We start from the raw sequence: 25,820 nt of genomic DNA on the forward strand, positions 1-25,820 counted from the left end.
AATGAGGTTGCAAGTTGTATTAGGGAGTACAATTCTGCATGCTGCTTATGGTCCAAAGCACCTCATGGATGCATAGTTTTGCGTCACATCAGCTTCAAATCTATTCCGTCTGGCACAATGACAGTGCGGCACAACAGAATGGAAGATATATTCATTATCATGATGGCAATTTTACCTCTACAAGAAGTTTGTGGTGGTCACTCCTATCAACTGTCATAGACAGATGCATTAGCAACAGGCAAAGATGTTACATTCTTTAGAACGTGACTAGCTTAATAGTCCTGCCGAGCTGTCTAATGATAGCAAAATAAAGAAATGCTGAATTATGCTTTGATTATAAGGGAAGTGTCAGAAAAAGGTCAAAATGATGGGGCTTTTAAAGGGGAGGGGTAATCTTTTAACTAAAGTACAAGTATGCTGGTTTTAGAATTACCGATCATATTCTGAGTATTTTTGTCATCACTATACAAAGTGTGTATTGAAAATCATCCATTTATTGTCCAGAAAGCTTGATAATGAACAATGCACTATAAAGCGCTATTCAGCGCTAGAATAAGTACTTACATACAAACTAAATCCTAATTTACAACTACACAGTCATTATTTGCATTTCAAAAAGATGAAAATAACTGTACAAGTTTTAGTACAAAAGCAAGCACATAATACAGCAATGTGAAGTATTACAACAAAACAGAAATGACAGTGAGCTGTCTTGAATACAGTTCGCATATATCACTTCAAACACAAAAAAAGAACACCCCCTTTTCTATTCGCAAAACTGCCATCAACTCTTTCTTCAACGAAGTCCCAATGTTTAGGAAGGATAACTATCACAATATGATTGTTGATACACCCAGTTATCTTGACAATCAAAACCTTTTTTAATAAATTATTTTGCATTGCAACAACCATGCAAGCTAGAGAGCTAGCTTTTTCAGTAAATGGGAAAGTGAAAGTCAATATGAAGCTTTAAATCTCCAACATGGACGAAGACAATATAAAAAAAATGTGCTTAAGCACAAGTACAATGTTTGTTCTTAAATTGTGTCCATTCCTCTCATTGAAGAGGAGAAACCCAGGCCCATTCCTCTTTGTGTGTGGGTCTGTGATCGTGCCATCTCATACTGCGCATCCAAGTTCCTAAATACTTCTTCCTGCTGTTTTAGAGTTTTGAAACTTTCATCAGGATTTGGTATTGGGGTTCCTACCTCTTCCTCATCCTGCAAAATAATGAAATCAAATGACGTCACACCAGATAATTAAGATCTCACCACATGCTTTCACAGTTGTAAATTATGTAACCATAAGGCAGACATGGTTTCCCATCACATTTTCACAAGATCATAGGAAATAGGAGCATCAGTTCAGTCAGCCCACTGCAACTGCTCACTCTGCCATTCAGCAGCTTTGCAGTCACTCTTCTACCTCAATTCCACTTTTCTATTCCACAATCTCCTTAGTATCCAAAAATCTAATTGGTCTCCTCCTTGAATATAATCAACAATTGAGCAAGCACAACCATTAGGTGTGGAGAATCAAGGGTTTGCAACTTTGTTAATGAAGATACTTGTCAACTTGGCCCTGAACCGTCAACCCTAGTTTTGGAGCCTCCAATCAGGGAAAACAATCTCTCAAGCATCCACATTATCAAGCCCACCACAAATTTTATTTTTAAATAAGATCGCCTCTTGTAATTGTGAATGTCAGAAAACATGGGTGCATTCTACCTAATTTTTCATATGACAACCTGGTTTACCTGTTGGTTTAGAGCAGACTCATTTAGATAGGTTCCACTTCCCTCAATCTTATGCTTCAATATTTAGCTGACTCATTGACTAGGTGAAGTCAATTGCGACAGCTGTATCAAATGCTGCTGTTACTGCAAACAGCAGAGCAGTGCAACAATTAAGAGTATAGTTGATAGCTTTTAAAACATGAACAAAAGCTGCCTGTTGTTGAAAGTGGAATTTTTCACTGTTAATAGCAGCCACTCAGGCTGACCCTTGGCTGAATACAGTATTATTGAACAGCCACAAACATAAATTAAGAAATTATTTCTACAGGGTTTTTTTTTCCCCAGTTGGCACCAGGATCCCATACTAAAAGCTGTACTTTGCTGGAGTATTATAAGACACAAAAGGAGATAAGATGACCAAATGCTTGATCAAAGTGGTAAGTACTAAGGAATGTGCTCATGAAAGTAAGCAAGGGAATTCAATATAGAGTTCAGACAACTGAAGGTAAAGCCAGTTATGTGGAGCAATTAAAATCAGAGATACTCAAGAGGTCAGAATTAGATAAGCATAGATATTACATGGAGCTGGAACAGATTACAGACAAAGGGACCGCCAAGGTATGAAGGGATTTCAAGATGATGGTGAGAATTTCAGATTAAAATGTTGCTCATAGGAGCCAACAGAAGTTAGTGGGCAATGGTAATCAACAAATAAGACATGGTGCAAGACATGAGCGCCGAAATTTTCGATGACCATTGGTTTAAGGACTGTAGAATATTGATACTGAAATTGTCAAGTTCACAGCTAACAAAGGGACAAATTAAGTTTTTAGCAGAAGATGAGCTGAGACAGGAACAAAGTTGAATAAGTGTAGGTGAAAGGTTGCAAAATTGTTTGGGCTGAGCTGAAGGGATCTTTGGACAGACAGCTAGGAATAATAATGCAGAAACATAAAAAAGCCAGTGCAAGTCTTATGATGGACACAATGATTATGGAACCAAGAGAGATTAGTCATGGTCAACAATGTCAGCAAAGAGGCACTGGAGGAGAATGGTATTGTCAACCATGGCAAAGACAGTATACAAGTCAAGACGACTAGGACAAGTCAGCTACGTTGGATGTTCTTTGTGAATTTGACCAAAAAAAGATATTCTGTACTGTGGCAGGGTTAGATGTGAGAGATTCAAAATGAGTGATCTAGAAAGGACAGGTACATCATTTCATTCCAAAAGTGTTAATGTTTTATAAGAATCAAGCTGCGATTTAAAAAAAAATAGTTTTCTATGATTGCTGTTCTTAACTCACCTTGATGCCCATTAATTTTCGGAATTTGACATTTTGGTCCTTGTTACCAAAATTTAACTTTTCCCATAATTCTGCAGTCTGCGACTTATCCTTTAACAGAACACAAAAAGCATATGAAAATCCATTAAGTGCACCAAAATGACTGAGAAAAAACCATAAGTCACAGGTCTAAATATGCATTTTACAGAAAGGTGGAGTGTTCGTTGGTAGAAAAAGTAACAAAATTAAAAATAGATAACTCGATCTTGTTTTGGTGCTGTTTACAATGATTTTGTGTTCAGCAGTATTGGTCTTAATGCCTACCATGATACTATTAAAGCCTAAACAAAATGTGTTGTAGTATAACAAATTTAGTGGAACAATTTACCACAATGGCCGAAGGTCACTTTCATGCAGGTCCCAGATATTTGCAATTATTAACCTACCACTATAAAAGTGCAAGGAACGTGGGCTTTCCTGTTCTAACACCAGTTCTTCAATTTTTTAATATTACAATTTAATTTGATTTCTGGGAGACAATTTGCACTAACTAGCTAATAAAAGCTATTTATTTGTTCTGTATCTCAAACTCTTCCCAGAACACACTGATATTTACAGCACAGAGACTCGTGAATCTCTGCTAGTCAAATTTAACACAAAACTCAATGCCCAGTTATCTATCCATTATTTTGCATCATTCTCTATTTCAAATACTTATCTATTTTTTCCCTCAAAAATATAAGCCCCTAGTTCAACTATTTCCAGTGGCAAAGCATTCCATGTTCCCAATAAATCGTTTATTTTTGTAATATTTTAGAATTGTTCACTGAATCTCCCACTGTCAACATCCTTGGAGTTACCATTGACCAGAAACTCAACTCATCACATAAACACAGTGGCTACAAGAGCAGGTCAGAGCCTCGGGATACTGCGGTGAGTAACTCACCTCAAAGTCTATCCACCATCTACAAGGCACAAGTCAGGAATGTGATGGAATACTCCCCACTTGCCTGGATAGATGCAGCTCCAACAACACAAGAAGCTTGATACCATTTTGGACGAAGCAACCTGCTTGATTGGCACCATATCTACGAACACTCAATCCCTCCACCACTGGTGCTCAGTCGCAGCAGTGTGTACTATCTACAAGATGCACTGCAGAAATTCAACAAAGGTCCTTAGCACCTTCCACACCCACGACCACTTCCATCTAGAAGGACAAGGGCAGCAGGTACTTGGGAACACCACCAGCTGCAAGTTCCCCTCCAAGCCAGTCACATTGTTGACTTGATAAATATACCGCCGCTCCTTCACAGTCGTTGGGTCAAAATCTTGGAATTCCCTCCCTACTGACATTGTGGGTCAACCCACAGCAAGTGAACTGCAGTGATTCAAGGCAGCTGACCACCACCTTCTCAAGGGCAAATAGGGGTGGGCTATCAATGCTAGCCAGCCAGCGACAAAATCCCACAAATGAATTGAAAAAAACTCTTCACTCTCTAACCCTACTTGATCTCCCATTAGGTGAACTGTTGTTCTGTATGAATTTAAGATGACTACTTTACTACAGTCTTTATAAAACCCCAGAATTCGATCTCCTACATTCTTTAAGAGCCAAGACCCCAGCTTTTTCCTATTTTAAAGGCAGATATGAAGTGGATATCCCAAGTGTGATGCAGCTAGTCACACCACTCAGCTTTAAGCAAAAGAGAATTTATTTGAACACAACAGTTGAAACAAACAAAAGAATTTAGAATAACTTAATTACTTGAAAACCCAACTGACTCGATATAGCAATTTAATTATATCAATTCCCGTAATATCCCAGATACTCAACCCTTGGCAAAAGGCAAATTCAAACAGGTTTTTATAGGCAGGAGAGATTTCAGAGAGAAAGCTGATCAGAAGCCATATGCTGAAGCTTGGAACCTTTCTGCACTGCAGCAGTTTGTGACTGCCTGCTACAAGCAGCTTCTCTGTGACAACTAAAAAACTAGAAAAACCTGAAGTGGGAGAACTAACCACTCCCCTGCCATTGTTAAACAAGGCTCTTTCCCAGACACACCTACACCTCTGCCTTTATGATCGTTCTAACAAAAACCCAAGGACAAAACAACATGACTAAAGGGACAGCATTGTCACACTATCATATGCATGAGGTACACCACTTCCAACTCTTCTCCAGTACAAACAAAACTGTGTTACCCTCAGTTTTCCTTCTGTCAATCAACTTACTTTCGTGACTAGGTTTGCTCCTTGACTGCGAGTGAATTCTCACAAGCCACTTGAGGTATCATATCAAACAACTTCTGAAAAGCTAATATGCATCAATGCTGCATTCCTTTTGTGGAGACAACTGAAATTCTTTAAAAGAAACAAAGATCTTGCCTTTAACAAGTCAACGCTAAACATCCTGGCTTATCCTTTACCCCATTTTCCTAATTTTCACTTCCCACTGTAATGTTGTTATATTGCATGTTCAAGCTTCCATTAGTTCACACTTTTTCAGTACTGTCAGATGGTCACAGGGCTAAAATTAACTATTTTATGCTGATCTTCAGTATTTCCAGATTCCAAATACTCTTCGCCCCTTGCATTTTCTCACCAATTGTCTCATGAAATTGCAATGTAAAAATGCACACCATTATGGTTCATTTCTTTGAGTCTAAAATTTTGCAGAAAACAAAAAAAAAACTGCCAACTAAGCATTGAAAAGTAGGGAATTTATACTGAACTACACTGAAGCTTGGTAGACCCAACTTAAGTGTACTGCAAAAGGTTCTGGTTGTCACATTACTAAAAGGACACAGAGACACTGGAGAGAGTCTTGCAAGGAACAGCATAACCAGAGGCCATTAATATAAGGTTGTTACCAAGAACTCGAATAAGGAGTTCAGAAGAGTTGCAAGAATGTGGAACTTGCTGCCACCTTTGGTAGAATCACAGAATTCCTACAGTGTGGAAGCAGGCCATTCAGCTCATCGAGTCTTGACTGCCTACCCCCCAAAAGAGCAACTGCCCCCCCCCCACTGAATCTTGCAAGTTCCATCAAAGTTGCCTCTCATTCTTTTAAAGACCACAGACCCAAGCTGTCGAACCATTCCTCACATAACAGTATATCCAAATCTAGATTCAGTTTAAATAAAGGTAGTCTGTGGAAGTGAGGGTTGTATTGAGTCAACACTTCAGGCCTCTCTGAAGACCACCAGAGATCCTGCAAAGCCGAGGGAAATCTTGGAGGACCAGTTTCATGTAAAAGTAAACTTTACAATTCGTCACCTATAGCTGAATGTTTCCAAGTACCAGCCACATGAATTAATTATCAGTACTTCAGTAGGTGCCTGATAAGGGCAAGAAATGTGATTTCTCAGAGGTTGAACTGTCTGAGCAGATTCTGGAACTGATGACAGCTTCCATGCCCTTCCAGGATTTTCAAAAAGAATGCATGGAGAAAATAGTCACTGACATCGACAGCTGAAAATATGAAGCCATTGTAGCCAGATAAAGACACCTGCAAGCGTTAGGAACAGTTACTAGTATTGACACAGTAGCTAGGATGCAAAAAGCAAGAGAGGAGTGATCAGTACAGTATATTAAAGCCATTGCAATGCTGTCCAGCATTTCAAGATATTTGCAAGTACATTATAAAAATACATTAGTCCCAGAGACGCAACTGGTAACTACAACAGGGCACAAAAAAACAAAAAGCATGTACAGCACTGGCAGGAACAATAGGGTATGTGCCAGAGATCTCAATATGTGCAAGATAGAGCAGTGAAGATTAAGATCAGAAGAATCTTCAATCAGATGGGTATTAAAGCCCTGGAGAATGTGCAAAGAAGATTTACTAGAATGATACCAGGAAGGAGGGATTTTGGATACAAAGAAAGATTAGCAGAATTGTGCTTCTTCTCCTTAGAGCAGAAAAGATGAAGAGGTGATCTTACTGAGATGTTCAAAATTATGAACAAAATTGACATTTTTACACTAGTTGCTATGTCAGAAGCTAGGTGTCACAACTTCAAAACTGCCAGCAAGACAGTCATGAATGAGATAAAGAGAAAGTTCTTGACTCAAGAGTTGTTAGAATTTGCAATGTACTGCATGGGGGAATAATGGCGTTGGACTCAGTCATGCAGCATGGAAACAGACCCTTCAATCCGAACAGTCCGTGTTGACCACAAGTCCAAAGTAAACTAGTATGGGCCTACGCTGGGCCCATAATCTCTCCAAACATTTATGTACGTACTTATCCAAATGCCTTTTGAACATTGTAACTGTACCCACATCCACCACTTCCTCTGGAAGTTCATTCCACACACAAACCAATCAGAAAAGAACAGCTCAAGTCTTTTCTTTAACCTTTCTCCTCTCTCCTCAAAAATTAGGCCCCCAATCTTGAAATTCCCCTGCCCTAAAAGACACATGTCATTCACCTTAATGATACCACTAAGAGGATCATCTCTCAACCTCCTATGCTCCAGTGAAAAAAGTCCCAGCCTAATCTTAACTCAAACCCTCCATTCCCAGCAACATGGTCATAAATCTCTTCTGAACCCTCTCCAGCTTAATATCCTTCCTCGAAAAAGGGCATCCAGAGTTGGACACAGTACTCCAGAACTCGCCTCAAATTGTCCAGCACAACCTCAACGCGACATTCTAACTACTATACTCAAAGGTCTGAGCAATGCAGACAAACATTCTAACCACTCTTTCCACCTGCAGACTGGGGGAAAGCAGCAAAAAGTAGGTAAAGATATCCTACCTTCAGCATAAAAACCATCCTTTTCCTAGCAAGCATCACTTCTAAAGAAGGGTCACTGGACCCGAAACATTAACTGATTTCTCCCCACAGATGCTACCAGAGCTGCCATGATTTTCCAGCAATTTCTGTTTCTGTTATAGAATAGAGAACAACCTCGCTTATCCGAACATCAATTATCCAAATTTTGGATTATCTGAACAAGATCTCAAGGTCCAGCAAAAACAATATCCCAACAATCAGTTATCTGAACAAAATGCTCCCCGCCCATCTCGTTCAGATAACCAAGGTTGTTCTATAATAGGTCTTCAGACCAGATTTCATATTCAGATGGGAAACAGGAGCCCTGATGTGAGAAACATTATGGAGTTTTTATTTTCAAAATTCTTCATTCAGAGACTGCGCTTCTTACAAGGCACTCAACAACTGCCACATCTAGCATATTGCATAATAAAAAAAATTACAACTTTGGTTCAGAGACTATTGCTTGGCAACCTTCAGCACAAAACCAAGGTTTTGTTTGTTTGTTTGTGCAACAACGAATCCAAAACTCAATCCCTTCATTATTCTTAAAAGCTTTGCTGAACACGCGATCCAAAATGCAATTTGACTTTATAAACAGCAGATAAACTATGTTTTCTTTAACCTTTCAGTTTCCTTTAAACCCTTCTCCCACAGTACAAATGCAAAGTTCCAGTTTCCTTTTACTCAAAAACATTTATGTATTTCTAACATGATATACATGGCAATGATTTTTCCAAGGCATACAAATGCACAGCATGGAAGTCAGACTTCTTAGCCTAACTCTTCCATGCTGACCAGCTATCCTTAATAAATGTAGTCCCATTTACCAGCATTTGGCCCATATCCCTATAAACCCTCCCTATTCATATACCTATCCAGATGCCTTTTAAATGTTGTCATTGTATCAGCCTCCACCACTTCTTCTGTCAGCTTATTGCATATGCTGCGTGAAAAAGTTGCCCCTTAGGTCCCTTTTAAATATCTTTCCCCCCCTCATTTTTAACCTGTGGCCTCAGTTTTAGACTCCCCACCCCAGGGAAAGGACCATGTCTATTCACCCTATCCATGCCCCTCATGATTGTATAAATTTCTAGAAGGTCACCCCTCAGTCTCTGACACTCCAGGGAAAGTAGCCCCAGCCTATTCAGCCTCTCCCTATAGCTCAAACCCTGCAACATCCTTGTAAATCTTTTCTGAACTCTTTCAAGTTTCACGACATTCTTTCTGTAGCAGGGAGAACAGCACTGCACACAATATCCAATAGTGGCCTAATCAATATCTTGTCCAGCTGCAATATGAGTCCTATACTCAATAAAGGCAAGCGTACCAAACAACTCCTTCACTATAATATCTTGCTGAAACCATGAGCACTCCAAGGCCTCTTTGTTCAGCAATTCTGTCCAGGACCTTACCATTAAGTATATACGTTATGCCCTGATTTGCCTTTCCAAAATGAACCACCTCGCATTTATCTAAATTAAACACCACCTGCCACTTCTCAGCCCTTTGCCCCATCTGATCAAGATCCCGTTGTACTTCTTCGCTGTCCACTACACCTCCAATTTTGGTGTCATCTGCAAACGTACTAACTATACCTATGTTCACATCTGTGACTATCGATGATACAAATATCTCAGCAAGGGACCCAGCATTCACTTCCCTCGCTTCCCCCAGAGTTCTAATCAGGTCCCAGGGATTTATTCACCTTTACGAGTTTTAAGACATCCAGAACACCCTCCTCTGTAATATGGACATTTTCCAAGATGTTGCTATGTATTTCCCCACATTCTCCATCTTCCATATTCTTCTCCACAGTAAACACTGTTGCAAAATACTCAAAAAAAAAGGAAGAACAATGGGAAAAGGCAAGAACATGCTGGTGCCGAACTATCTAATCTGTGTACGGGACAGACTAGTCATTTACAGAGGAACCTCGATTATCCGAAGGACATGGGTGGGGAGTATTTCGTTTAATTAATCAAATTCTGGATAATCAAATACCGGATAACAGTTTAGCCAAGCACTAGGACCTTGCAATCTTACCAGATAATCTGAAATTTGGATAATCGAATGCTGGATAATCAAAGTTCCTCTGTATAATACTCTCAGAACCCTGTTACCCACAGAGGTATCCAAAGTGTGGAGGGAGTGTACATTCTACGAAAGTCATAACACCTAATGGAACACACTGGGGATAAACAGAAGCCAAATCTGGGAACACATCAAAGTTATGTTCACATAATGAAGGAGTGGAAGACCATCCTAACAGATAATTTACCTTGCAAGAGATCAACATACGTACAAGTCGAGAACAAAAGTATGATGTCTAGATCTTCAGTAGGTTGAACTATCACAAGGTTCAGAAGGATTATACAGACTTTTCAACTTGAACTCAAAGTTTTCAATTCTTGTTTTTAATCAGCATTTTCTGCAACTACTTTAATGTATACATATTTTCACAGTTGGTGCATACAATTTTATCTTGGGGGGGAAGGGGGGGAGGTGGTGGAAAAATGGGAATGATGTACTTTAGGAGGCAAGTATGCTAATGAGTTAAGGACCAGGAAGGCACTGCATTGCAACCAAGACAACTCCAAGCAGCAGTGTGATGGATTAACGATGTGTAGCCAGTTGCTCTATAATTGCAATTATTTGTTTGTCTATTCAGTGAAGTCCCCTGTTTGGGACTTCCAAATAAATTGAGCATATGCAGCTTACCAATCCTGCATGTTCAGGAAAACACAAGAATACAAACATTTTCATCCATTTGTTTTCTCCAATTATTTTTCATTGTCTATGAACTTGCTGATTGATAGAGTCTCACCGTTTCCTGAATATCTATTCAATACCCGAACCATCCAATCTATGTTGGAATTAAATTTTAATGCTTTTCTATCTGCTATTAAATATATGTAACCTTATGCTGTAGAATCAACACTCATTATATTGCGGTGTTGCCATTTAGAAAGTTGAATGCTTCAGTGTTGTCTACTTCAATCTTTTCACCAGTAAAAATATATTTCTCAACTCAGCACTGCCTTCTCATAGCTCAGGTGGCTCATTCCAGTCATCATTTGATCAGCTTTCAAGTGTTGCTTACAGTCTCATTCAATTTGGTAATAGTTGCAAGCCTGGAATTCTAAAGCTTCAACCTTCTCCAGATAACAGATACATGATGCAAGAGAATTCAACTTAAAATTAAATCATGTTTGAATAACATTTGTACCTGGTGTAGCAACACCTGCTACTGCAGTCACATTTTCTGACACAGGATTTTGAAGCTTTAGCCAAATTAGAAAATATGAATTGGAGAAACGCTGTGATCACATAAAGCAATAAGATTTCAAAAGGATTTATGGTTTTTTTAAAAAATATGGGCAATATTTTAAAGCCAAAAGAATAGGGAAAAAGAAATTAATCCTTAAAACTAGGTGGATGGTGAAGGTAGCATAATGGTTAGGCGAATGGGATGGAGAAAAGGAATCTTTTTATATAAAAAAAAGTAACATTAATTAAAACTGATAAAGAAGTCTGGTGCAACAATATCAGTGCAACATTGACATGGCTAATAGTAAACTCACCCCCTCTTTCTTGTTCTGCCAGAGAAGTTTGCGTTTCTTCTCTTGCTCTGCAAACTTCATTGGGTTGACAGCAGTTGGGTTGTAGTAACTGGGCACAGCTATACCGGTTTCAGCCAATGCCTTCGCTTGGAGTGCTGCCATCTGTGCAGCCATTGCAATTTGAGGAGTAACTTGAGTACCAGATGCCAGGAGAGCAGCAACGTTGAGAACTGATCCACCACTAACTGTTAAGACATTAGAAATACAATTATGTATATTTGCTCAGACAAATTCAACTGCAAACAGCATAAATACCTGGATGTACCAAAGTTTAAAAAAAAAATCACCATACCAGGTTACAGTCCAACAGGTTTAACTGTAAGCACTAGCTTTCAGATGGTGATGAAGGAGCAGCGCTCTGAAAGCTAGTGCTTCCAGTTAAACCTGTTGGACTACAACCTGGTGTGGTATGATTTTTAACTTTGTACACCCCAGTCCAACACCGGCATCTCCAAACCCGGATACATCAAGTAGACTGAGTGCAATCAAGAGGCGAAGTCAGAGTAACTGCTCCTCAGATCAAGGCAGCCATGTGTGTGGCTGACAACAATGTGGCTCAAAAAACAAAGTACAGTAAAACCAAGCCAGTGCAACCCCGAGTGAAACTCTAGTCACAATCATACATCTTAGACCCAGAACAGTACTGTCGAGATTTCTTAGAACAGTATTCTTGATCAAGCCATCTTCTGTTGCTTCACCAATAATCTTCACCATTAGAAATAACATTTGATGATTTCAGAATATTCAGCTCCATTCATAATTCCTCACAAAATGAAGCAATTTATGCTAACTGGGACCACATCCAGGTCTTTGCTTAAAAATGGCAATTTTAATTCTGACTGCTTTTCCTGGCAGTTAGTGGCACTGCCACCAATACATTCCCTCTCAGTGGAGTGTGACTTTACTACTTCTTAGAAACTGAACTCTACCAGCCATATAAATAGCATATTCAAAAGAACATATGTGGAACTGGGAATTCTGCAGCGAGCAGATTACCTGCAAGTCCCTCAGCAACAAGGTATGCGATGCAATACTCTCCCACTTACTTGAATTGGTAAAGCAGCAATAATGCTCAAGATGCTTGGCAACATTAAGAGGAGATCAGTCACTCAATTTGACTGGTATCCTATTCACTAGTCTAATCATCTGTTCCTTCACACAGTGACTGCTGTGTGCATTATCAACATGTCACACTGCAATATTATGCCCTATTTCTCGCAATAGCAACAAGCAAAAGTTCACCTCTGCAACAGACATGGACAGCACATAGACCCAAACAGTACCACATCTAAATCTCGAACAATCAAATTTAGATATGAATTTCTGCTCCTTCAGGACATCAAAACCAGCACAGCACTGCAGGAGCACATTCAGTGTCATCCTGACATTCCTGAGTCAACTAGACACTGGTGGCAAGTGCTGGCTATGGCCTTGACACTTACAACTTGAGAATGAAATAAGCAATGGAATTCAGACACGCATGTGCACAAACAATTGAAAACTACTGCAAAGGAACAAAAAGGCTAATGGAATGTTGGCTTTAATTCAAAGGAGTTTAGAAGCAAAAATAAATTGTTTGATGCTTTACTATACAAAACCTCATATTGACCCAATATGGAATATGGCAGTCAGTTACGGGTACCAAACGGAGAAAAAGATATACTGATCTTACAAGTATGTGTAGCTCAGATACAACAACTTATATGGAGTTTTAAAGGATTAAATTGAAAGAATAGGTTACATTGACTTGGTTGGTATTCTAAATTTAGAAAGTTGATAAATAACTTAGATTTAAGATAAAAACACAAACTATTCAAATGGGGAATTCAAAAGGGAGGTAATCTTCAAGTTGGAAACTGGCAGCACCAGGATTAGTCAACAGCTGCAGATAGAACTGGTTGAGAGGAGTATTGGGGAACACTGACAAATATTTCTGTTCTGCGATCTAACAATAAGATCCTTGCCAGTCAACAATATGATTGGGAAAGTGCATTAAGGTAATGTCTGAAATCCAACTGTGCAAAAATAAGACACCCTTCGTATTTAATTTTAATTTATTTTTGTTAAAAAAAAAACAGGTGCACTAGCATAGACTGGGTTTAGGGTAGCTAAGCCGATCTACCCAACAGCCCTGACATTAAATCTGAACTGATTATGGTCCAAACTACCTGTCCTGAACACCATAAATATCCAAAATCCGTTACAACCTTGACTCCAAAGTTGCCACATCTGAAGTACTTGTACTTTGAAAATGAAGAAATATTAAGTTTTCCTACCTGTCGGTTGGTTGACACTTCCTAGTGACCCATTAGTTGTATCTATTGAAAATAAATAGTTTATTTTTCATACTATTCATCCAGTGGCTGTTTTGCAAAGTCCAGTGTTAAATATGACTGTCATTAATGCTTTGAATGCACATTGCAGTTTTTGACATCTGTGGCACCCATGTAATAATTAGAGGAACACCATGAAGTGATATTCTAATATTTAAGAGCCAGACTTATTTCTTCAATTACCACTTACTTCTTTTGTTTCACATAACCACAGAACTGCCAAATGTCTACACCTTAATTGCAAGTGTTCACAATCTTTAAATTTTCCAACTTTCAAATATTACCTTTAAGTTGTTTTTTGAAAAAAGGAGACTGTAAAACCAATATTAAACAATCAAATAATTTACTAGAGGGTGACCGCCCCATATCTGCAGGTCCTGTTATGGCAGCCCGAACGTAATACAGGGAACATTCCAGAACGAGGGACCAGAAGGCTGCTGGGAAGGTAAATTTCCCATTGAAATGAATGGGTTCGCTCCTATTTGTGGCGAGTCTTGGAACATGTCCCCCGTGGGTTTGGGGGCGCGGTGAATTAATGTATTACATTTCAAATCAAGAAGTGCTTCCTGTTACTCTCAGGCCACCTATTTATTACATTTCCTTAAGTATTAACCACCACAAAATCAGATGCTGTTCAACTGTGTTTTTTAAAAATCAAGTGATCAACAGTTGCCTATCAATTGATGGTAGCAACTTTTAAACATAATGCAACAAATATACCAAAACATTGACAGGAATAATTGTACATTCTCTTTCCCCCACCCTTGTTTTTAAAAAAAGTATCTTGCACAAAAAAAAAGCCCACTTCGGAGTTGAAGGTCATTTCTCATTTACTTTCTGTAATCCCAATTCCAAAGCTGATTTGCAATTCCAATGATGTCCAAGTACCGTGGCAGGTTTTTGCAGAAAAGCCATTTGCTACCTAACTTCCTGGAAGCCACAGACACACTTCAGAGACAGGATTTCATTTAGATTGTGAAGCCTACAAATGCAAGGGAATTTTGCTTTCTGGTTTCAAGCATACTATGGAGGCAAAGTAACTGGTTTAAAGAGTCAATTTTTGAAGTGAAGTTGGAAGTGCTTTGCTGCAGCTAGATTTCAAAGCTTTGCATTTATCTCCATAATTTAGTTGCTACTTCCATTAGTTTTACAAACCTTAAAATTAGCAGATATTGTAATACTTTAATTACCTGCAACATCTGTTTGCTCCACTTTCTGCTTCTCCAGTAGCTCTTTTTCTTTTTGCTCTTGAAGCTTCTTTGCTCTTTCAAGTCTGTGATTCAAACAATAAGAAGTTACTAAATACTTAGCAAAGACTCTGACTTCAAATGTACCTAGATTTTATTCTTTAGTCTCTCGCTATAGTCTTTCATAGTAACTGCTGCATGCTTCAAATAAGGCTTCGCACCATGTTTATAAGATCACAAGAGACAGGGATAGACTGAATGCGCTCAGTCTTTTTCCCAGGGACGAGAGGGCATCAGTTTAAGATTAGAGGGGAAAGAATAAAAGCGAACCTGGGGGACAACTTTACACATATGGAAGGAGCTGCCAGAGTAAGTGGTTGAGGTAGGTTCAGTATCAACATTTAAAAGGTCTTTGGACAAATACACGCATAGGAAAGGTTTAGAAGGATATGGGCCCCAAGTGCAGGGAAATTAGGTTAGCATGGACAGGCATTTTGGTTGGCATGAACCAATTTAGGCCAAAGGGCCTGTTTCCATGCTGTCGCACTCTATGACATCTAACTGTAAGATAGCTCACAACCTATACACCGCTTCCTCTGGCCAGAAGGAAACAACAATCAATGCTAATTGAATAATATCCAGATGTAGTTTAAAAATAAGACATCTCCAAATCAAGACCAACAAGAGGAGAAATCTCTTGAGGATCAGTAATTTTTGGAACTTCCTTCCCCAGATAACACTGAATTCATTGAATATATTTAAGGATTTTTGATCAGCAAGGGCGTGGAGGGTTTTGTGAGGCCAGCAGGAAAATGGCATAATAATAGCACTATCATCGGTTCAGCTATGACCTTACTGAATGGTGTGGCAGGGAAGTGGGGTCAAATATCTCGTACATATTTCTGACAATCTAGTAGCTTTTTTCGTTCCCCTATACAAGCCTGCCAAATGAAAACCAAACATAATTATTCAGTAGCACAATGAGCCCTCTAACCTACAATTAAATACAGAAAATACTGGTTTCAGCACTTTGTTTCTATTTCATATCTCCAGCATTCACAATTGTTTTTTCCCTAGCTACTTACTTTCGTATTTTAAAGCAGAAACAAACCTCAAAATATTACAGGGCTGCACTGAACCAAAAGAAACCTCAAAACCAAGATGAACTGATGAAAAATAAGGAAGATAAATTACCTTCGGGCTAACGCTTCCTGAGCATCCATAGCAGCATTGCGACCCCGGAATGCTGGGGGTGTTCGACTCCGACTTCTGCTTCTACTGAACTTGCGTTTTCTTTTTTCTCTGCAATATAAAACTTCATTTTTGATTTTATTCAAGAGAGGAGTGTATCAAAATGAAAATGCATTAAAAAACCGAAAGAACTGTGGATGCTGTAAATCAGAAACACAGACTCAAAACTTGTTGAAAAAGTTCTTACATGCCTCAGCATATACAAGAAACACTTGAAAGTAAAAAGCTAAGGATTAACTTTCTTAAGGTAATACATTAACTAGAAGATGAGTTTAATGTGAAAATATTTTAGTTTGAAAAGAAAATAGACAATGTTTTATACTACAAAGTGGAGGCAGAGGGACTCACTTGCTTCGGCTTCGACTTCTGTGCACCCTGTGCCTTGATCTTGACCGAGATTTTAGGCGTCGTTTCTTTTCTCTGCTTCTTGAACGCCTGCCCCGGCTCCTGGAACGCCTGCCCCGACTCCTCGACCGCCTGACCCGGCTCCTGGAACGCCGGCCCCGGCTCCTCGAGCGTCTGCACCGGCTCCTCGATCGCTTTCCCCGACTCCTTGAGCGCCTGTCCCGGCTTCGAGACCGCTTGTCCCGGCTCCTAGAATGCCTGTCCCAGCTCCTTGAGCGCTTGTCTCTGCTTTTTGATCGCCTCTCTCGACTCCGAGACCTCTTTTCTCTGCTCCGTGAACGTGACCTCTTCTTTTCACGACTCCGATGTCGCCTATAAATTACGAACAATACATACTCAGGATTACAAAGATAATCAGTCACATGTTAAAATAATCCCAACTGAATAGAATTAGGCATTTGTTCAACTGCAACATTTGATTAATAAAGACATCCATTTTAAATTAACAGTTTTAAAGAAGCTCAAAAAAGCGGTCAACTCGATTTAAGTAAAGATGAATTACTTTTCAATACCTTGCCGTAGAAAAGTGGCCAAGATATTGTCCCAATCAAATCACAAAGCACATTGAAAATTTATTTGAACTCAAATATATATACATTAAAATTATTAATACTGGCCTCTCCCTGGACCTGGATCTTGAATAACTGTGAGCTTTTGACGATTTTTTGTCTTTCCGTTTTGGCCTATCTTCTCCATTTTCTGTTGAACTTAATCGCTCCCTCCCTTTGTCATGCTCCTTGTCACTTTGTTGATCAGAAGATTTTTGTTTTTTGGTGGTACTTCTTTCTTTTATCTCCCGTCTTTGTTCCTGTTTTAAGAAGAAGTTGGTTCTTTCAGGAAAATAGTGCAACAAAGAGAGTTAGTATGGGTAGAAAATACAAAGATTTAATAGTGGGTTGTAAAAGCAACAATTCTTTGAATGTCTTAGAAGAAGCGAAGTAATAAGCTATCAACATTCAGTGCTTTTTACAACACACCAAACCCAAGAAATAGTAATCAAAAAGTGTACACTGATACACATTCAAGGGGTGGAATAATCTACTTGCTTTCCAATAATTAGCCATAAATAATATTCTTTAGGCATGACACTCATCACTCCACATCATCTACTGCCAACACAAAAAACCTCTCCAGGTACACTCAAACCAAAATGAACTTAGTTGAATCAAAGATCACTTACAAAATTTTCAAATGTCAGTCACTATACACATATTTTTCATATAATAGGCACACTGCGCTCAATCCAACTTTGTTATTTATCACATTAGTGATTAAACCTATTTGTATAAAAGTTTCAAAGACTTCAATTTCAATTGCAAGGCACTATTCAGGTCCTTTCAACTCTCAACACAAGGTAAAACCAAAACACCAATCATAATGCAAATTAGTTACACTTTCAAGATCTGACCCAAACTCAGTGATATGCAAATCTTAAAAACTGTACCTTTCCCTGCAAATGCTCCTTCCTGTGTACAGTTCCTCGCACTTTACAACTTGGGCAATCTCAGACTATCACCAACTAATTCTAACCAAGTATTTTTAATTTTGCGAGACCAGTACAAGTGGAAGTTTGGATCAAACACTAATATCAAAATAAAGCCAAGCTCTTACAGGAAAAGTGAAAAGGGCTATCTGGGATGCATCAAATGATGCAATTACTAGCCAAAAGATAATGATCTTATGATTGTATTCAAGAATTTCAACTTTTCCACTTCTAATGGAAACATATCAATCCGATGCAGGATATCCTCCACAATGAGAAAGAATGATTAATCATGGAACAATTCACAGGGAATAAACTTGCCTATCTTCTCGGTGAACATGTCTACTAAGCCTTTTCCTTCAATTAAACAAATTCAAACTATGTTGTTAGATGCTTAAATCCACCAGCATTTTGAAAATGACTCAAAAGACTGTTGCACATCCAACTTTCATGCAACTATAATGTTTAAAAAGAATGCTGGTGATTAATTTAAACAACTAGTTGCCGTAGAAAATATTTTAGAATTCTAAATCATTTTGTGGTAGCCAATAATCACTCTTCCAAAAATATTTCAGTCCGTAATCAAGAAGTCCAAACACCAACTGTCTATGACAGTGAAAACCTCACCTAAGTGAAGTTATTTAACAAAGTGCTGATACAAATTTTTGTAAAGATTTTGATATGGCCAAATGTAAACATTTTCAATTTCTACACATATATACACAAAATCACAGGCACACTGAACTTTTACGTCAAAAAACCTACCCATTTGGCGCCAGGTTGGTGGTGGAGAGAACATTCACAAGTTATGTGTTATGCATTTAAGCATTAAGTCATTGGAACATGCAAAGGTACTTATGAACATTTTATTTTTTCCAGACCTCAGCATGTTTTTATTAACTACAATTTTGATTTTTCTATTAGGTATCAGACCTGAAATCAGATTATAATTACAAGCTGAACTCAGTGCCAGCAATGATACTGCGAAAACATACTGCGGCATTTGAAGCAAGAATGCCAGCAAAAGTTTTAATTAGCAAGGGTGAAACAAAGTTAGTACCGGGCTAAAGCCCATCAAAATACTAAATATCCAATAATTAGGACATAATTTACAAAGCAGCATTTATAAAAGGTTGGTCAGTTCTTTGAATTATGCAAAAATCAAATTGAAATATTTGGACATTATCTTATTCAATGTAGTTTGCGGGGAAGAAAACGCCTCCTCTCCAAACCATATTGAATTGACAATTGACTACCACAAACAAAGCAGATTTGCTGGGTGATTCTTTCAAGTTACAAAGCAAATACGAGTGTGAATGGCTGATATTTACCTTTTCAGGAGGTAGGCTTATATTTTTTGCTATTTGACTCTGCAGCGTCTTCTGCTCACTGTGTCTCTTCGTGCATTAGCACGCTGAGTACGATTCATTATAGAAATGTTATCATGTGATCTATGTATACAAAGTAAACTTTCCAAACACAAAAATGCCAAAAATCTGTATTGATACCCTCCTAAATTGTAATAACTAAATATTAAAATATTTGGTCAATTTTAACCTATTTAATATACTGTTCTAATTAGAACTGGGAAGAAAACATTTATAGTCATCTGCTTAGGTAGGATACAATACTTTGTCATGACAGCTAAGCAATTTTACTTTTGTCTAACAAACTTTGGTACTTACCATCCTGACTGTCAGTATTCAATAAATAAATAGTCAGCAGCACAACATTTAGTTCTTAAATTAACTTATATTCTACAGAAAGTATTAATTACCTCTTTGCTTCTGCTGCGACTTTGCCTGGATCTCCGGCTTTCACTTTCTGGAAAATAAAAAACTACTACATGAACAAACTCAGTTGCAAAGAAAACCATGAGCCTTTATTACAATTGCAAGCCTATTTATCCATGCATTGTATACCTTTTAAAAATGTCAAAGATCTAGAGCAACTGGTCACAAATTCATTTAAGTTCATCAAGTCAATCCAGTTTTCAATATGTAATTTAGATATAGTTTTGCAGCTTTAAGAGAGTCGCAAAATTGTCAGTAACCATGACAGCAAAAACAGCTTCAAACCAAGTTAGGTGCTGATCTAACGAATGAGTAATATTCTGACACCCAACCTAAAAATTTCAAATGCAGAAATATTGACTAATTACTTAACGATTGTCCAATATTCCAGACAAGCAAATAAACTATAGTGTGCAACTAAAATATATTAGTTGCTTTTATAAAGGCAGTAACAACAACTCATGCAGCAAATATTTATCAGTAGTTTCATTTTAAGTAGCCTTTTAAGAAATAGAATGGCACTTCTCTTGGATATGGCTTATAACATCATGGTGTATAACTGACTAATTTATCTATTTTGCCTGTTATATCTGCAGGATCCTTATCTTCACATATATTAACTATAAAATGCAAAAATGTTTTAGCTTCAACTGTAATTTCTCATTTACAGCATTTGACAAAATGCTCTATTAAAATTTATTGTAGGCAAATGTTCTATGGCTAATAATCGAAATAAAAACATCCTCCAACATTCTCAAACTCAAGATTGCTGCAGCTCAAAATTATACTATTTAGAAGACGTAACACGTGCCAACATGTAGTATTCACAATATCCTGATTTCAGGCTACTTGTCATGACAAGAGCAAAGGAAATCACGTATGTGTTGTGAGGAGAGAGTAAATTGATCCATGGTGTCTCTGTGCAACTCTAATGCAATGTTACTTCAGAAATCCAGGAAGAAATCAGCTCCCCTATTAAGTAATGTCAGAAAGGAAGGCCAGCTAAATAAGAATATTGTTGAGTGAAAACTGTCAACACTCAAATTGTAACAATTACTCTCCAAGTCAAACTTGAGACTGTAATACCAACATAAAGGTTTAGAATCTTATACATCAATAGAAACAATGTACACACCAGACTTCCGTTTCTTCTCCCTCGATCTTGATCTCGACCGAGATTGTTTCTTCTCCACAGACCTTGATCTCGACCTGGACTCTTTCTTCTCCACAGATCTTGACCTTGATCGAGAATGTTTCTTCTCCCTCGATCTTGATCTTGATTGAGACTGTTTTGTGTCCCTGGATCTCGATCTGGTCCTAGACCGTTTCTTCTCCCTAGATCTTGACCTTGACCGAGACTGAGACGGAGATTGGGAAGAACGGTGCTTGTAGCTTTTGGGAGATTTAGACGTTGCCAATCGCTCGCTTTTCTTTTCCGTGTCTGAAGCAGATTTTTTCAAAACCAGCCCATCCTGTTCAGCATCACTTGCCTGTTGGCAGATTTTAAAAGTTGTATCCAGATTAACATTAATTTTCACAATGTAATTTCTTCTTTTGCTCAGTTTCATCTCCTCCTGAAGTTATTATTCCTTTTCTGGGGGATAGCTGCACCATAAACACTAATTTTTAGTCCTATTGGTTATGACACAAACAACAATCTTGACAGCGTGAGTAATCCAACTTACCTTGTTGAGTGTTGTGGTTCTGCAAGGATCAGAAAGCTTGAGTTGTTATCATGGTAAAACCTAGCTGTCTCTTACCTAATTCTTACCAATGGGTTACTGGGCAACAACCTGACCGACATTCCTGCTGGGGCCAAGCAGAATGTTTAACTATCTGGTTCACATTAGCTCACTTAGTACAGACTGAGAATTGAATTTAGGATCTGACCTATATCGTCACTTATTGCAGTAAATTTGCTGAACCACTATGGTAGCAGCTACCAAAGACATTTACAAAGATGCACCTATGTTTAGATGAGTACAGCTTGTCCAATCTCAAGTAAAAGCAAAACAGGATTGGAGTCACTAAATAGTAGTGCACACTCATCTAGTGCTCTTTAACTTTTATCTAAAATACTGTGGAGAATGTAAATCTTTCTGACTGATGTCTCCAAGTTTTCTAAAATCTCAGCAAACTGAAAAATAGCAAGTGCAATTTCTCATCCTTAAAAAGAAAGAGGACAAAGGATGAACCCTCAAATTTACAGGCTGATTATTACTCCAAATACGCAGTAACAGTTTGAGACAGTTAGGACTAATTATTTGACTGGAGTTTCTTTTGAGGATGGACAGATAAAGATTATGGCTGTGAAAGTCATCTACCCAGTTTCAGCAAGTCACTGGCCCACATAACAGACTAATTCACATTGGATAGATGGCCAATATAAAATTGGACGAATGCATGGCTGAACAGTAGATAACAAGTATCACAAACAGCAGGGACTAATAATCTGGCAGCTGTTAATTTCAAAGTGCTATAAATAGCAGAGGTTGGAATATTTTACAACTGAAAATTTGGCAAATCTTGCAATAAGTGACACCACATGCCTGATACAAAGACTAGATAATGTAATCAATGCACAACAATTCAAAAAAATTAGCTGGAGGTTGCAGCAGAGAAGTGGTAAATGAACTTTGACAAGTGTGAAATAAAGGTTAAGAGGTGACAGTTTGGATTACAACTTAAATAGGAACATACAGTTATCAAAGAGTCACCTCAATATTTATGTAGTCAAAAACCTGCTTACTGAATCACAAGGGTTTGTGCAAAGATATCCACTCAGGGATGCCAGTCTCTAGAGAAGATGAAGAACAGGGTACACCAGTAGGAGTGGGCGGCACAGTGGCACAGTGGTTAGCACTGCTGCCTCACAGCGCCTGAGACCCGGGTTCAATTCCCGCCTCAGACGACTGTGTGGAGTTGGCACATTCTCCCCGTGTCTGCGTGGGTTTCCTCCGGGTGCTCCGGTTTCCTCCCACAGTCCAAAAGATGTGCAGGGTCAGGTGAATTGGCCATGCTAAATTGCCCGTAGTGTTAGGTAAGGGGTAAATGTAGGGGTATGGGTGGGTTTCGCTTCGGCGGGTCGGTGTGGACTTGTTGGGCCGAAGGGCCTGTTTCCACACTGTAATCTAATCTAATCTAATCTAATCTAATCTAATCTAATCTTCAGGATTTTCAAAAGATGTGAAGGAAGGAAGATTATTCAGTTGGGCAGAAGAATGAATGACTAGGTACATGTGACAATAAAGCTAATGCAAAGACATGGTATGTCACTGAAAAGAAATACATCACCAAAGTTTTAACTTCAACTCAGCAGTATAAAAGCAAGAGTGTCAAATTGTAAATCATCAAAACATTCTGTAACACACCTGGAAATGTGACATTTTTGATTGAGGCTTTGCCATGGGGAACTCTGGGTTTCCCAGGCACTTCAATGAAGGTGCAAGGCTTGCATGAGTTCCTTTGATTTGCAGAAATGAGGAAAGGGGTCACTTGAGTGAAGCATTAACAGCAAAATTTAATACAATACATTTTTAAAAAATGCAAGAAAACTGCCCTCTGTACAGCACCTCTCAGAGAAAGCCTCCTATCGGTAGCTGACATCAGTGCACGCACAGTAAGGCACCAAGACTGGCGCTGACATCGCATATGTGCAGACTGGCATGGAGAATTCAGTGGGACATCAGCACATGTGCAAAACAGCATAGCACATGGCACATGCACAGAATGAAGCCCGCAAACTGATCCCAGCTGGAACTGTACTACTGCCAGAGGTAAGCGTTCTCGAAAACACGTTCCCTAATTCTTCAGCAATGATATTGCCAAATCGTGCTGCCATTATGCACGCTACCTGTATCCTGCATTGTAATAATCTATATCACTGAGTTTTAGAACACAGAACAGGAATGCATCCTTTGGCCCAAGATGTTGTGCCAAATATGACACCAAACTAAAGTAATCCCTTCTGCCTCCCTTGGTCCATTTCCCTCTACTCCTTGCATAATCATGTGCTTAAATAAAGGTGCCTTAAGCAGCCATACCAAATTGGCTCTCACCATCCTAGGCAGCCTTGTTCCAGACTCCGATCACATTTCAAGTAATTCTGAAAAAGGTCATTGTTTTTGTAAAATCTGTCAAATACCAGTCTGAATTTTCCAGACTGGTATTTGACAGATTATTTTCCTACAAATGAGCATCAAGGTTGTTAAGAGTAACCATGCCCCCATCAGTACCAATTTTGGGTTCTTAGGCTCCAGCAGCATGGTTTCATCCTAATACGAACCATCTTTCTTGCCCTGAATCCAGCAACTCTACCAGGTTTCTTCAGGGCAAGTAAAATGATTCATATTAGGATGATACAATGCTGCTGGAGCTTCAGAACCCAAAATGCGTATTGAAGGTGGCATGGTTACTGATGAAGGGCTTACACCCGAAATGCTGATACTCCTGCTCCTCAGATACCTTCTGTGTTTTTCCAGCATCACACTCAACTAAAATTTAAAGCGAGACGAGCTATGAATTTAGTTAAAGTCGTTAAATGATGTATTATGCACAATACTACGTTTTGTGAATCGAATACAAACTCCAAGGCCTAATATCCAATAAGGCTGCAGCTCTAGTCGGTTCTTCAATCTAACAACACGATCCACTGGGCTAAGAAGATCCTTTCGATGCCAAATACACTCATCATTAGATTTTCACATGTTAAGTACATAATGCAAATGGAAATAGTACAAGTCGAAGAATCTGACAGCCCTTCCGCTAAAATAATGTGCACAATAAACGAACTTACAACGCAGCGTCTCATCATCACGTTTCTTCAACACAGCAGCCAGTGGCTTAACTATGTTATCAAGAAAAGATACATAAAGCAAAATCGGATTCTCTAATACTGTTAAACGAGCGACTGTTAACTTGACATGATGTGAAAAGGGTTTCATAATGATATCGTCTATATTTAAAGAGACGAATGTTCCAGAAAAAAATATTTCCAAGATGGCGCCTACCGCCATTTTCTACTCAATGACCGTGCCACCGCACCGTCGTGCAGGCCTCCGGAAAATTCCGAATTTATCACATAAACGGGGGAACATCAATGTTATTTATTTTAGAATACTCACCGCCATATTCCCAAGCGTTTTTGTAAGAGAAACAACCGTCAGTCCGCCGCCGATAGGGTCAGCAGCCACCGCAGCCGCCTCCCAGCCGACAAAATGCTCAGTGACGAACAGCCTCCTCGCGCTGGTGCATTGTGCGCACGCACTGACCCGCCTCCACAGGATTGTCGTTCTCAGGCATTTCATCTCAATTCAAAAAAACATCATTTCTTGTGGGTTGTATAGATTTTCAATTTATTTAACAATAAATTTCGCTCCCGTGGATTTTTGACAACTGCACTCAGCTCACACCTATGTCATACCTAAAAACGTTGGCTGTTTTTCTCTCTCTCCAGATACTGCTTGATCGGCTGATCATTCCAAACGCATTATGTTCTTATTCCAGGTGTCAAGCTTCTGCAGTACTCTGCTTCCATACACCATAACAATTTCTACTGTATTTATATATTCTGTCTTAAAACCACGTAATGTAACAGATACGCAGAATCACGTGGGACACTAATCTAGAATAAGGATACTGGTTCCAATAAATGGATTTCGGAGCTTTGCTTTAAAGAGTTGGAAAGGCTCACAGGGTGAACATCCTCTATTAAATGTTAATTTAGAAGCACTAGCTTTCTGAGTGCTGCTCCTTCAGCGCTCCCAAATAAATCTGTTGGACTATAACGCGGTGTAGTGTGATTTTTCAATTTGGCTCACCCCAGTCCAACACCAGCACCTCCAAATCATGACTATTAAAATGGAGCTAGAGGTTGTGCCAATCATGGTGTTCGGATGACTACACAACAGTTTGAAGTCAAAGCAAGGTACATAGGTCTACAT

At 38.8% G+C, this 25,820-nt stretch overlaps 1 protein-coding gene across 2 annotated transcripts; it reads right to left on the reverse strand.

The window, feature by feature from the left end:
• Positions 1–476: 476 nt before the first annotated feature.
• rsrc2 (arginine/serine-rich coiled-coil 2) lies at positions 477–25,223 on the reverse strand. 2 transcript variants are annotated; one of them, XM_043715771.2, is made up of 11 exons: positions 25,002–25,223; positions 21,014–21,368; positions 19,863–19,909; positions 17,220–17,410; positions 16,546–16,914; positions 16,141–16,248; positions 14,950–15,032; positions 13,703–13,744; positions 11,388–11,611; positions 3,042–3,131; positions 477–1,220 (listed from the first exon to the last, which is right to left on the reverse strand). In XM_043715771.2, exons 1-11 carry the CDS (start codon positions 25,182–25,184, stop codon positions 1,038–1,040), a joined length of 1,875 nt encoding a protein of 624 aa, XP_043571706.1. In that variant the 5' UTR covers positions 25,185–25,223; the 3' UTR covers positions 477–1,037. The 2 variants fall into 2 exon arrangements, with proteins under 2 accessions (XP_043571706.1, XP_087856181.1); XM_088000055.1 differs by lacking the exon at positions 25,002–25,223 and adding an exon at positions 23,250–23,318.
• Between the last annotated feature and the right edge of the window lie 597 nt (positions 25,224–25,820).

The sequence above is a fragment of the Chiloscyllium plagiosum genome, unplaced genomic scaffold (genome assembly GCF_037043375.1).
Source record: "Chiloscyllium plagiosum isolate Xiang-an unplaced genomic scaffold, Cpla_swu_hap1 HiC_scaffold_24, whole genome shotgun sequence".
Taxonomy (NCBI): Eukaryota; Metazoa; Chordata; class Chondrichthyes; order Orectolobiformes; family Hemiscylliidae; genus Chiloscyllium; species Chiloscyllium plagiosum.